This window comes from Montipora foliosa, chromosome 8 (genome assembly GCF_036669935.1).
Source record: "Montipora foliosa isolate CH-2021 chromosome 8, ASM3666993v2, whole genome shotgun sequence".
Taxonomy (NCBI): Eukaryota; Metazoa; Cnidaria; class Anthozoa; order Scleractinia; family Acroporidae; genus Montipora; species Montipora foliosa.
Window position 1 is genome coordinate 340,834 of NC_090876.1, and position 10,000 is coordinate 350,833.

At 39.6% G+C, this 10,000-nt stretch overlaps 1 protein-coding gene across 2 annotated transcripts in view; it reads left to right on the forward strand.

Annotated features, from left to right (window-relative positions):
- Positions 1-10,000, forward strand: part of LOC138012428 (uncharacterized) — a 139,953-nt gene that overhangs the window by 44,870 nt on the left and 85,083 nt on the right. For both annotated transcript variants that reach the window (XM_068859198.1, XM_068859197.1), the window contains exons 4-7: positions 3,171-3,309; positions 3,638-3,963; positions 6,308-6,446; positions 7,221-7,543. In XM_068859198.1, the coding sequence (XP_068715299.1) occupies positions 3,171-3,309; positions 3,638-3,963; positions 6,308-6,446; positions 7,221-7,543 (927 nt within the window). The remainder of the gene's footprint in view (positions 1-3,170; positions 3,310-3,637; positions 3,964-6,307; positions 6,447-7,220; positions 7,544-10,000) is intronic.

A 10,000-nucleotide genomic window follows, 5' to 3' on the forward strand; every position in this document is an offset into this window, starting at 1 on the left:
CCACGTAAGGTGTTCGATTTGTTCTCTGTCTTTGTTGAACCCATAAGTTACCAGAGAATTTTCCATTTGGTTTCGGTGTTCTACATAACAGCACACTTGGTAAACTATTAGAAATGCAGCTCACTTTGATTTCGTGATGCACAAAGATACCACTTAGCAGGGGAGTGACAGGCAAGACTTTTACCGACACGGAAAAAGATAAAACGGAGAAATCTACCAATTTTCCAAATGGGATTGCCATGCGGCAACCCAGGAATTAACAATATCAATGGGTGAAAAATTGAAAAACATATCCGTTAAATGGAGAAAGAATATTACAACTATCTAACTTAATTTAATTTAATTTAAGAGCTTATAAGGCGCAAGTATCTATATAAATATATTCAAATGCGCCATCCTAATAGAAATAATAATAATAACTAATAATAAGAATAATAGCAATAGTAATAATAATAATAATAATAATAATAATAATAATAGTAATAAAATTATGATATATAGAATAAAAAGCTTATGACTCAAATTAAGAAATAGTCTAAGCTAAATTTGCCCTTTCAAAAAGGTGTCTTCAACTTTCCCTTAAAAGTGCCTATAGAAGAGGATTCCCTGATAAGTCTCGGCAGAGCATTCCATAACTTAGGTGCGGCGAACACAAAGGCCCGTTCACCAAGAGTAGCCTTCGGCTTAATATTTGGTTAACTAAGCAAGGTACTGTCGTTAGAACTTCGTAAGTTATATTTAGACACAGGATTAGGAATAATTAAAACACTTAAATACGAAGGTGCTAGGCCCCTAAAAATATTAAAAACAATCAACAGAATTTTAAATTCAATTCTAAACTTTACAGGGAACCAATGTAAGTCCACTAATAAAGGCGTAATGTGACAATATTTACTTGCATTACATATAAATCTAGCACACATGTTCTGCACACGTTGTAGCTTGTTGAGTTGATACTCTGGCAGACCATATAAAAGGCTGTTACACTAATCGATTCTACTTAAAATAAAAACATGAACCAAAGTCTTAGTGTTGTTTTTAGATAGATACTTTCTTATGCGTCTCAGATTATACAAAAAATAAAAGGCAGAGTTACATGTTTTTAAAATATGGATTGCCATCGGCATCTTCGAGTCAAACCAAGAGCCCAAATTCCTTGCAGACGACACAGGAGTGATAGTTGCAGCCCCGACACGAAGGGTATTGATGGACACTTAATCTAGTTGCTTCGATGTGCCAATGATTATGAATTCAGTTTTATCATCGTTAAGTTTCAATTTGTCGTTCAGCACCCAGTCTCGGATGTCCTCAATACACCTTTCAACCCTAGCCAAGGTGGCCTCTTGATTTGCAATATTATTAGGACAAAAGAATAAATAAAGTTGGCTATCGTCAGAATAGCAATGGATCTCTAAATTATGTTTATCTACAATTTCAAATATCTTGCTAGCATAGAAAACAAACAGTAAAGGCCCAAGGCACGAGCCTTGAGGTACGCCGCATTCCAAATCGAACTTCATTGAGAGTGTGCCGTCAATGGAAACTTGCTGAGTTTTGCCACTTACGTATGATGCAATCCAGGATAGTGCCGTATCCAGAACTCCAAATGCAGACGTAAGCCTCTCAAGTAAGATACCATGATCAATGGTATCGAAAGCTGCGCTCAAATCCAACAGAACCAACAAGGTGACATGCTGACCGTTCATGTTTAACAAAATGTCATTTTTTACTTTCAAGAGAGCGGATTTCGTGCTGTCAAACTTAAGATATGTTGATTGTAACATGGGAAATAAGTTATTCGTGCTGATGCTGAAGTTATTTGGCTACCGCACTCTCAGCCAGTTTAGAGATGTATTGCAAATTGCTCACAGGACAATAGTTTTTTAATATTGGTTCTAAGCCATCTTTCTTAGTAGAGGAAAAAACCAGGGCATTTTTCCACGCTGATGGAAAGACACCATACCCAAGAGGATAGTTGATGATCTTGGTAATTACGGGAAGAAGAATATCCAAGCATTCCAAAACAAGTTTTGTAGGAATCGGATCCAAGGAACAAATCTTCTTCTTGGATGTACGGATCACGTCGTGCACCTTCTCCTGAGGTAATAAGTTTTGGTTCGCACGGTTCGCACGGTCAAGTCTCAGAGAAAACTGAGAGAAAGTCTTAGACAAAACGTTTGGGTGCCCTATAATCACTTCCCAGTGTGACAAACTGTTTGAAGGGAGAAACAACGAAATAAAGTTATGGCACGCGTGCTAGCTTTAAGTTCGTTTAAGTTCAAACGAAACGAAACTTTTTAAATATCCAAGATTGATGACTTAACATGACGATTTTACAATGAAACACAATCGACGTGGCGATAAAATGAAATAACACTCACCTATGTTGAATTCAGGGCGTTCGAAGTAAAGAGATCGAGTTTTCGCGTATGGAACAGCACGAAAAGGGGCTTAACAGCGGCTGTTCAAAAAGTGCAGGATGAGTAAGATATCCCTAGAAATGTCGATTTTTCACGGCTTCAAGCTAAATGGGTGACGTCATGTCCCAGATTAAGAAGCGGGCTCCTTCGTTGTCGCCCAAAATTATTTTGTAGAAGTTCAATAATAAATAAGGAAAAGGTCCTGCAATTTACACTCATAGTATCAACATAATAATTACGACTTTTATTAAACCTGTTATTATATTAAAACAGTAGTGATATTAGTTAAACAAGCACTATACATGAAGTACTGGGCTTTGCTCCCATTGCAGCTCCATCGGATATTTTTTTCTCGACAATCCACAATTGATCTGATTTTACAGCAGTGAATAAGGATTTACTAGATCTAAGAACTGATTTCAAGATGGTAGGTCTTTTTTTGTTATTAGGGTTATCACGGTTAATCCATCAATATTTACAGGTAAATAGTGTCAAATAAATAAGTAAGTAACTAAACATAATTTTAGAAGAGCAACCCCTTGTTGTCAATTGATTTTCAGTTGACTTCAGGTCCATACTCGACACTCTCTTCGTTCAGTTTTACACGATCCGGTCTATGTTAAAGAAAAAGGTTGCATCGTAGATTACAATTCACATGATAAATTAACGTAGCGCTATGTCAAATGGTTTCATTTCATATCAGAATTATTCTCAAACTCTTACTGATACGGACTATGTTCTTTTTCTTAGGTATTCGACGGAAATAAAGATAGAGATACCATCGTGTACCACATGCTGAAGCCAGCGATAACTGCACGCTTCGTGAGGATATTGCCTGTGGCATGGAACGGGCACATATCAATGAGAATTGAACTATATGGATGTCTAGGTAATCTTTGGGAGTTAGGAGCAATTGATTGACGATGGTTGTTGTTGTTGTCCCTGCATGTAAGACAAGAGAAGGGGAAGGTGTTTGATGGAAAATAATTTTATTATAGTTCAACGGGATTTTAAAGTGCCTATGAAGTGAAAAATATATTTTGCTTATTTTAAAGACCTTTCAAAATGATGAATAATGTTTTTTTGTTTTTTGGAATACATTTGTTCGTTCCAGAGATATTCAAGTCTTTGTTTAAAAAGCTAATGACGTCAAAATGGTAGCAAATGACAGTTTAACTAAAATGTTCTTTCTGTTTTATGCGTCCGATCTTGTTTAGGTTGCAGTTCAGCTCTTGGGATGGAAAGAGGGGAAATCCACGATTCTCAGATAACAGCCTCGTCTCAGTGGAATGAGCCACAGGCAGGAAAAATGGCCAGGTTGCATAATTCTGGCACAATTTATAACTCATGGGCAACTCGCACTAATGATGCCAATCAATGGCTTCAAGTGGATCTCGGAAAATTTTCTACGTTTACAGGTGTAGCTACTCAAGGGGGGACGTCGGGAAGATATAGACAGTGGGTGACCAAGTACAGAATTCAGTACAGTGATAATGGGGTAAATTTTCATTTTTACAAGACGCAAAGGGACACTTCTCCCAAGGTAAGTCGCGAGTCTTTCCATCGATGACCGGGAAAAAGCTGATTTTCTTTTCCTTGCATAAGTTGACCTGGGCTCTATATTCAGTCCTGGCGGGTGTACGCGGGCTCTTTACTCAATTATTGAGCTAGACTAAAGCCGTGTTCACATTAGGCCTCGATTATGATCCAATTATAGTCCAATTAAGTTTGGACTGTGTTAACATCAATTAATTACAGTAGGTGATTATAATTGAATTATAATTACTTAAAACAACCTCAAGGGGGTTGTTTGAAATAATTACAGTGCATAATTGAACAGAATGGCGAACAGGTGGTTTGTAGCAAACCTCTAGAGACAAAGATAACAATGCTGTAGTGTACTATTGTAGGTGGACGAACAAAATGAGTTAATGAGAGATCTTTGGTTTTCGTCCACCAACATGGCGACGATGACGTAACGTGAAAACCACCTGTACGTATTGATATGAGCAGACGAAACGTCTAATCGCTTTATGGATCAAAGATTTGGATTTGTCTTCTTGTACTCTCAGAAGCTATCCTTGACACTCTTCTCGCCTCAAGCATGGTGATGATAATCGTGGCAGCCGTGCGATACGGCGCCATTTTTTTCTTTGTATTTGAATTCTCACAGATCTGAACAGAAGAAAATTGAATGGAGTACGATTGCCTGGATTATACTTCAGTTGATCATAATCAATGTTGAGTGTGAACACGGCTTAAGCGTCGGCCTATCGAAAAGATTGCTTTCCTGCTCTGGAAGCAGAACTAAATCCAATAAAAATTTCCGACTCACAATCACGTGACCGATAAAATCTACCAGACGTGGTGATAATGTCGACATACTTCTGTTTACCTACGGATTGCTCTGAGTCGGAGATATCTAGGATCAGATTAAACATAACTACATATCATTTTACTGAAAGACCCCAATGGATTGCGCTATTTTTTTAAGAGGTCAACGTGGGTTTTTTATTTGCATCGCAACAATGTAACTCATGAAGAAAATGAGCACGAAAAAGATCAGGCTTTAAAAAAAAAGCTACGTTTTAGCAGAAATTCAAGGAAAAACATTGAAGTAGAGACAGGGGCAAGTTAATCGCCGCGGGGATCATGCAGAATTACATCTGGGAAGCTCTCCAGTTGTTCAATTTAGGCGCAAGAATTTTGAATAATGTAAGCAATCGCTTGTTTTCTTACATATATATAATATATATGGAGGGAAGTGGGTTCAAATCCCGCTCAGGGCAAATTTTCTTTCAAACATTTATTCAGTTGAAAATATGATTATTTGGGGTGTGCACTGTCGGGGTTTCTCTCCTACACTCTCTATAAAATAAAATTAGCCTGTATCCTTCGAGGATCCTTCCTTGTCATCCGCTAAGTTGACTTCGGTCGTGCATCATGAATTTGATCCTAAGTTGGTTTTCAAGTGGAGTTATAGGCTCCCCTACCTTGTCACCTTGAAGGAAAATTTCTCGGGAGGCCCACGCCCTTGCCACGTAAATCACCTCTTCGATGGCTATGTTGCCAGCATGGTTGTCCTGGTAGTGTAGTGGTGATCACACCCGACTAGTAATGGAGGGACGTGGGTTTAAATCCCGCTCAGGGCAAATTTAATTTCTAACATTTCTACGTTTGTAGAAATAAAACAATGTTAAAGTACATCTTGAAAAGAGGGTTATAAGGAAAGGAAAATAATTTTATTTAAGTGTGTAGTCGTTCTAGCGCTGGAGCACTAATTGGGGACACTGTAAACAGAAATTAACAATGAAAGCAAATCAAGTCAAATGTTGGTTTTTGGGGAGAGGGAAACCGAAGCACTCGGAGAAAACCTTACGATGCAGAGTAGAGAACCAACAAACTCACCCCACATATGACGCCGAGTCTGGGAATCGAACCGGGGCCTCATTAGTGGGAGGCCATTGCTCTCACCACTGCGCTATCCCCGCACCCCATGAGACCAACTCTATGCGAAAACTCCCGGTGGAAAAAAAATGTACAACTGCAAATTATTGAGACCATAAGATTGAAATCTTAAAGTTAAGGATTTGAATATGATTTAAATTTAAAATATTTTGCCACAGCTTTGACTTGAGTTGATAAAGGCTTTCAGACTCTACTCTCTCTCCATAACGGAAAGCTTTATAAACAAAGTTTATTCCTAGTTAAGAACATAATTACATTTCATAATCAAATGTGGGTCTTATTCACTTTTTGCCGGATCAAAAGCAAAGCAAACTGAAGAAATCACCAATCAAACGCTGTTGCGAAGGAAGAACATCCTTGTTTCTTGGTAATGCCACCTAATTATCATCATTGTTGCTCGTTATTTTTTTACTGTTTAGTTGTTTGATGGAAATAGCGACCCAGACAGTGTCAAATACAACAGATTGAATCCCTCATTTACAGCCCGCTACATCCGGTTGTTGCCTGTGACGTGGCAAAGACATATATCCATGAGGATAGAGCTTTATGGTTGTCCAGGTATGTGTGTTGTTAATAGTATTGCTTTTCAAACAACGTTCTTTTCCTATTTATGAAATTGGGGGCAAACAAAAGGACTCTTGCGAGAACATGCATCAACCCTGATGGAGACACTAGACAGGACTGTCGAAACTGTGAGTGTTTGAATTGTAACTTTCTTAGCTACATTCAAATTCATTGAAACCAGTATAGCGTCAAACTAAGCATGATTGTGATCCTGGTTGCAATGTGCACTGTAACTTTCATAATTATTTCATTCTCTCGTCAAATGAACCCATGAGGTAATATTCATTGCAAGGACTGAAGAAGAATACTTGCAATGGAATACATCCAAGGTGACCTGCAGACAGAAGTCACGAAGTTAGTAAACTCGTTCCGATATCATGTCTGCTGCCGAAGACGAGTATGACCCATATGCAAATAGTGTTATTTCAGTCCTACCAATACTTGTCCACCTATCGCTATGCATTTGCAAGAACCAATCAGACTTGCACACTCCTTATAAAACGTCACTACAGAATACGAAATTGCAAAATTGGAACTATGTCTATGCCTGTTCTATACCTTTTATAACTTCTTGTGCGTGGTTGCCATACTGAGAACTTGATCATTCAGTTGTGGTGGACTGATGACCAGCGAACAATCTTATAAGACTAGTAATTTGAAATTTCCGGTACCTTTCCTTTTTGGCCGTATTCAGAAGAATGCGTGGTTTGAACTAGCGATGGTATCTCAGATGTACTGGTAATTTTTAATATTCTCTGAACTTAATAGGCTGTATGACACCTCTTGGTATGGAAAGCAAAACGATTCTAGACGCCCAAATAAGTGCCTCTTCAAAATTTGATGACAACCATTCCGCAGCACAGGCCAGGTTGTATTTCAAAGCGAATGGAAGCAGAGCCGGAGGCTGGTCCCCACTAAAAGATGATCTTAACCAATGGATTCAAGTAGATCTCGGTAGTACAACAAGAATAACACGTGTTGCCACCCAGGGACTTCACGCCAGCAAAGAGTGGGTTATCAAATACAAGATGCAGTATAGCTTTGATGGAGTCACTTTCCACAATTTCGAAGACGTTGACTCTTCAGCAAAGGTACCTTTCATTGCCCCATAGACTATTTCAATGACCTTCGCACAATTGACCGATTTTTGACTGATTCACAATTTTTCGTAGTGGGTGTTGTTTAAATTCATAAGTAATTCATAATGAAAAAAATAAAGGAAAAAATGTGTTTCACTGTCTTAAACTGTAGAATTGTTTGGTGTTTTCACAGTTCTGTGATATAATCCACTTCTAACAGTTGGTTAGCACTTTAGTAACATCTTTCTTGTGGCTAGATCAGAGAGTTCTTTCTTTAGGGTGGTGTTGAAATCTCCCTGGACGTTAAACACTATATTGGTTCGCTTGGTCTCGTAGTCGGGATAGAGTGTTCGGAGACCCAGTCTTAAATCCAGATACTTTCTTTTCTTATAATCGTTCCTATCGTTCATCTGTCCGATAATACATACAATTCCTTCCACTAGGATGATAACCTTTTTCTTCTTATCAAAGATCGTCATGTCTGGTTTGTTTGTCCCAGAATTTTAGGATCGCTTGATTATACCACGCTTTGGAGTCGTCGGTTTCCATGTTATATACTGATAATAAGAAATGGTAAATCGGCCTTGACATTCTTAGACTATCGTATCTCGCCTTTTACATTGTTTGAGCAATAGCAGAGCAGCCGCATAATAGATTTGGGACGGTTTCTTCTGCACTGTGGCACAGTGTGCACAAAAAATCTAAGCCTTGTTCTTTTTGTTTCTTCACCCTGTAAACCTTTGTAGGGACGAGCTGTTGTAGAATGCTGGCCCCAGTTTTTCAAACGATGGATAGCGCTATCCACCGGATAAATCACTATCTAGCGGATAAAAACTAGCAAAACGAATTGAGTTATCCAGTGGATAGTGATTTATCCGGTAGATAACGCTATCCATCGTTTGAACAACTGGGGCTTAGTGTGTACACTAAGTACGACGTTTCGTATGTTTTTCCACCTCATGATTGGGTTGAAGTTGTGTTTAGAGATGTCGTTATCTTTCCAGCGTTGAGTGACATAGTTGCCCAGCCATAGTTGTTCGGAGACTTTTTGTTTGTACTTTGTGTCCGTTGCCTCTTTAAGGGTTTGTTGAATGTACTTTGGACTACTGATCTCACCCAAACTTGCAGAGTTCGCCATATCACAACTTCAGACGAGCTATGCAGCGTTCACTTTTGGGCTACGGCACCGATGGAACGTATTTCTTAAGGACACTGCCCGATATTACTGACTTGTTTGGGCCTGTAGAGCGTGCGATAACCGAAGTCCTCATACCAGCTATACGAACCACGCAATAACTGCAACCGAGCGCGAACTCCTTGCGCTTCCTGTGCACTTGGGAGGGCTTGGGCTTATAGATCCAGCCAGAGCCTCACCCAAAGAATATGAGCCTTCAGTCAGGGTCAGAGGTCCCCTAGTAAGGCAAATTGTGGAGCAAGTGCTTCAGACCCCGGATGCGTCAGAGGAACACTGCAAATAAGCGCGTGTAAGGAGAAGGATGAGTGCGTGGATGAGAGGCTAGAACGGGTGAAGACCTCTCTGCCGACAAGAACCAAGCGAGCTGTAGAGCTAGCCACCGAGAAGAAAGCATCGAACTGGCTGACAGTAATTCCCATCAAAGACTTGAACTTCAATCTAAATAAGAGAGAATTCAGGGATGCGATCAAGGTGAGATACGACTGGGAAATCACCGACACACCGAAAGTGTGCGTGTGCGGGGACCAGTTCAACGTAGATCATGCAATGGTATGCCGACGTGGTGGGTTTATAATACAGCGTCATAATGAGCTTCGCGACCTGGAAGCAGAGATGTTGAGCACGGTACGTAATGATGTGGAAATAGAGCCGGTCCTTTAGGAAATCAATGGAGAGTCTTTGAACAGAAGTGCGAACAGAGCTCCTGATGCGCTTTTAGATATTAGCGCTCGTGGCTTCTGGAAGAGACAGAGGACTGCATTCTTCGATGTCAGGGTTTGTCACCCTAATGCGGTTTCTTACAGAGATCCAAGCCCCAAGGAAATCTACAGGCAATGCGAGAGTGAAAAAATACGCAAATATGCAAGCAGGGTGATGGAGGTGGAGCAATACACCTTTACGCCACATGTTTTTACTACCCACAGGCGGAATGGCCCAGGAATGTAAGAGATATCACAACAGATTAGCTGAACTACTCGCCATTAAGAAGGGCGAGAACTACGCCAACACCATGTCCTGGCTAAGAGAAAAAGTATCGTTTGCTATCCTCCGCTCAGCTCTCCTCTGCCTTCCAGAGGAAGAGGAAGGAATGTAGACTTTCACGACACAGACATTAGAATCGAGAATGTGATCGCCAGAATTTCTTAGTTTTCGTAATTTAAATTTGTTTGTTTTGTCTGACTGATATTATCTGCATATTTTTTTTTAATAAGAGTGGCTTTTCTTTAAGGACCTTATCTTTATTTCCAATTTTTTTTTAGTCAGAATACGATTAT